The 3,685-nt window shown below is 43.0% G+C and overlaps 3 protein-coding genes across 3 annotated transcripts; all 3 read right to left on the bottom strand.

Annotated features, from left to right (window-relative positions):
* Position 1: 1 nt before the first annotated feature.
* Positions 2–505, bottom strand: TM35_000272090 (nucleolar RNA-binding protein; the record flags this gene model as incomplete). Its single annotated transcript, XM_029028102.1, has 1 exon — positions 2–505. A coding segment is annotated over one exon (504 nt), but the record flags the coding sequence as incomplete, so codon positions are not given.
* Positions 506–723: 218 nt separating this feature from the next.
* TM35_000272080 (uncharacterized protein) lies at positions 724–2,718 on the bottom strand (the record flags this gene model as incomplete). The annotated part of the gene is made up of 1 exon (XM_029028101.1): positions 724–2,718. One exon carries the CDS (start codon positions 2,716–2,718, stop codon positions 724–726), a length of 1,995 nt encoding a protein of 664 aa, XP_028880684.1.
* Positions 2,719–3,012: 294 nt separating this feature from the next.
* On the bottom strand, positions 3,013–3,684 carry TM35_000272070 (uncharacterized protein; the record flags this gene model as incomplete). Its single annotated transcript, XM_029028100.1, has 1 exon — positions 3,013–3,684. A coding segment is annotated over one exon (672 nt), but the record flags the coding sequence as incomplete, so codon positions are not given.
* Between the last annotated feature and the right edge of the window lies 1 nt (position 3,685).

Genomic DNA, 3,685 nt, shown 5'->3' with positions numbered 1-3,685 from the left:
CCTCCTCGTCGTCTTCGTCATCGCCCTCTTCATCGTCGTCGTCACCGCTCATTGCCTCCTCGTCGTCTTCGTCATCTTCTTCATCATCGTCATCATCATCGGAAGCAGGGGCAACAGCTCCGTTCATCTTCTTTGCGGGAACAGCCTCGAGCTCCTCCTCGTCATCATCATCGTCCTCCTCGTCATCAGCAAAATCGTGACTGCCAAGGCTGTCAAGGTCGTTGCCAACGGGCTGAACGTACCCGGTCACATGCACGCATCCAGCACCGGTGGCGCTAAGAGTCAAGGGTTCAGTAAACACAAGGTCAGTGCTCATCTGAAACGACTTCTTGGGGTCAAGTGTGGCAATGGTGAACTGCTTTCCCTGGAATGAAACAATCAGGGAAACAGCGGCGCTGGCGTTTGCCGGGAGAGCGATTTGGGTCAGGCGGAGTGCGTGCTCCTCGGGGATCTTGGGCTTCACCTGTTGCCCAGCGCTGACCTCCACACCGTAAAATCCTTCCATTGCAGATATTGTTAAATGTGGGAAGAGTACACTGAATACGAAAAAAACTATTTTATCACGTTATAAATAGAGAAAAAAAAATAAAGTGAATTATAAAAAAAAAAGAACAAGTTCAAAGTGAGAGAATACAACTGTCAAGAAAAACGTCATTTGTGAAATATACCTTTATTTAAATAGTCTAGTATTTGTGTCATATTAACAAAGGATACACACAGAATCTATGGTTTCCATGTCACTATAGTAAGGAAGCACTGGTGATGCGTCACAATTGCCTGCAATAGACCGTCTTCCACTTTTAACCATGAAATGCCTGTAGCTCCGTCTTCTAATGCAGTACGATAAGTAGCATCATCTGCAGGTGTGGTTTGGGTATTACTTTTGACAGAAGAATTCTCATTCTCATTTTCCCCTTTCTTTTCCAACCGTTCATTATAGCATTGCTCATTTGGAGTTTGTTTATTAGAAAATGATGGAATACTAAGAGTTATGGTACTGTGCTTTATGTAATTAATGAGCTTTCGGTCAAGTAACAAAACCTCCATACCGATAGTAGTTATACACAACCAATGACGGGTATATGTCGGCTGATACGTTGAGTTTGATACTGCTTGCGGAACAGGACCTCCTTCACAAAAATGATTTGGAGGTGAACTCAACAATGGACGTACGGTGTTATCATACACAATCTCTGGATGTACAGCATCAAATTTTCCATAGTGCTGACGACGTTTATTTTCTGTAGAAGCTGGCACATCATCTTTAGAATTAGTCGTCATAGTGGCATCAGTCCCAAATTGTATAACTTTTCCATCCTGTGTTGCAATCAAAGGAGCCAAAGTTGAATCACAATAAGGTGCAGAACAAAGAAAACTTGCAACCGTCCTTGTTGGTGGAGGTGATTCAAATCCAGAGCCATCAGCTCCTGTGGAGGCGCATTTTACGACTACTGTACGATTTTCGTACGGAGATGAACAAAGAATGGTACCATCTAAGGATTGTGACACAACAGTTGACTTTTTCTCCCATACTCCAAGTGTAGTGCTTTTCTTCTCCTCACTAGAAAGAGGAGGAAATAGAGTACATATGCGTGTCACTGGAAACATTGAAGTGGATAAACCTGAAAGTGCAATACGATTCACAATGCAAGCACATGTACCAAGTCCTTCAAGAAGAATAATTAGAACACCATGGCTAACTGTCCCAACAGCAAGAAAAGGGCGATCAAAAACCTCACTAAGGTCGAGAGGAACAACAGAAGAAGGTAAACGGAATGAAGCAGTGCGCTTAATAACGTTTGTCATCAGACTAGGTGAAATGCGCGTCTTTTGCCCGCTCGGCTCTAGACTAAGTGAAACAAGCCTTTCTTCACATGGCAGTGATATAATAAGAGATTTACGGAATTGATACAACCACAGTGTACGGTATGGTAAAGATTGAAAAAAGAATGTACTTAAATTAGATAATGAGTCTATTGGTAATTGTCGTTCTAATTCTTTCTTTTTATTCTCATTCATCATCTTACTCAAGCCAACGGTCTCTGATGAATTCACAATAATATTTGCAGCTTTTTCAAGTTCTTGTACTGTACCAATGACAAGCTCAGCGAAGGGTGGTACTTGATCTTGGTATGATCTCATTGGTACTCGCCAGAATATCCCAGTTTCCTGTACCTTAGTACTATCCCGTGGCTCCGGTATTAGTGGAAGCAAAAAACGTTGACCACAGGATAGAATAAGAACCACAAGACGTTCCCCACGTTCAAGATGTGGATCACCTCGTAGTTCCACAATAGAGGTTAACCCAACATTTCTACAACAATTATCAGAGATCATTTCCACCTTATGTAGGGGGGATGCTGGCCAACACCATGACATTTTAAACTGTCGTGTCACAGAAGGTTTCATCGCATCTCTAACTGATTTATCGAAGAGAAACTCTTCTTTCGGATGATTACTCTGCTGCTGCTGTTGTTTCTGTTCTTCTTCCATCTTCCTTGTGGAACGCGGTGGGGATGCTCTTGGTGATATTCGACTGCTAGAAGTTGATGACACGAAAGAAGTAAGGGTCAACTGACCCCGTTGCGGAACCTCATCCTTGCTAGAAGTCAAACTTAATGGTGGAAACAGAGGTGATTCATCATTATCACCATCTACGCTTTTCTTTACAGCCTCATCACCTTTTACTTTCCTTGGACGACCTCTTTTAGCACGCATGAAGATAAACTGCAGTTTCAGAATAACACCCCAAATAATCGGCACCTACGCACACACACGCACACACTATTCAGCTTAAAATTAAAAGAAAAAAAAATAAAGGAAAAAAAACAAAAACATATATACATATATATGTATATAACTCAACATATCGCAAATAAATGACACCCCCCCCCAAAAAAAAAAAAAAAGCAAATATATTTAAAATAAAATCAGAAACATTCAGAGAAAAAAGTAATAAAGGTATCATATAAATAAAAATACAAACAGCAGATGGAAAAATTAGCGCTCCCATCATTTGTGCTTATGTTCTCTGTGCTTATGCTCTTTGTGCTCCCTCTTTTTCTTTTCCTTTGCGTGCGTACCTGATGTGGTAGAGGCAACTGGAACAGGCGCTGCCACCGGTACTGGCATTGGGACCGAGCCCCACATTTGCACCTGAGGTCTAGAATCCTCATTCTTATAATCACAAACAGATACAGGTACTGGAGTTGGAATTGACGAAATTCCACCCAAAACAGAGGTAGCATTAACAGTAGAAACAACAGTTGCTTGAGGAGTCAAAGCAGTACCAGTCATCGTGGAAATTGGGACAGATTCAAAAGTCGTAAATGACAACGGTTGTGACACTTGTACTGGCACGGGAACTGGCACCGCTGGCGCCGAACTAGTTGATGGCTGTACTGGTGCTGCTGGTGATACACTAGGCACAGAAGGAGTAGAGCTTCTCATCTGTGTTGGCATAGGAACTGGCACCGCTGGCGCCGAACCAGTTGATGGCTGTACTGCTGCTGCTGGTGATACGCTAGGCACAGAAGGAGTAGAGCTTCTCATCTGTGCTGGCACAGGAACTGGCACCGCTGGCGCTGAAACAGTTGATGGCTGTACTGCTGCTGTTGGTGATACACTGGGCACAGAAGGAGTAGAGCTTCTCATCTGTGTTGGCATAGGAACTGGCACCGCTGGC

Source organism: Trypanosoma theileri (genome assembly GCF_002087225.1).
Source record: "Trypanosoma theileri isolate Edinburgh chromosome Unknown TM35_Tth_27_V1, whole genome shotgun sequence".
NCBI lineage: Eukaryota > Euglenozoa > Kinetoplastea > Trypanosomatida > Trypanosomatidae > Trypanosoma > Trypanosoma theileri.
This window is presented reverse-complemented; position numbering and strand designations above follow the sequence as displayed.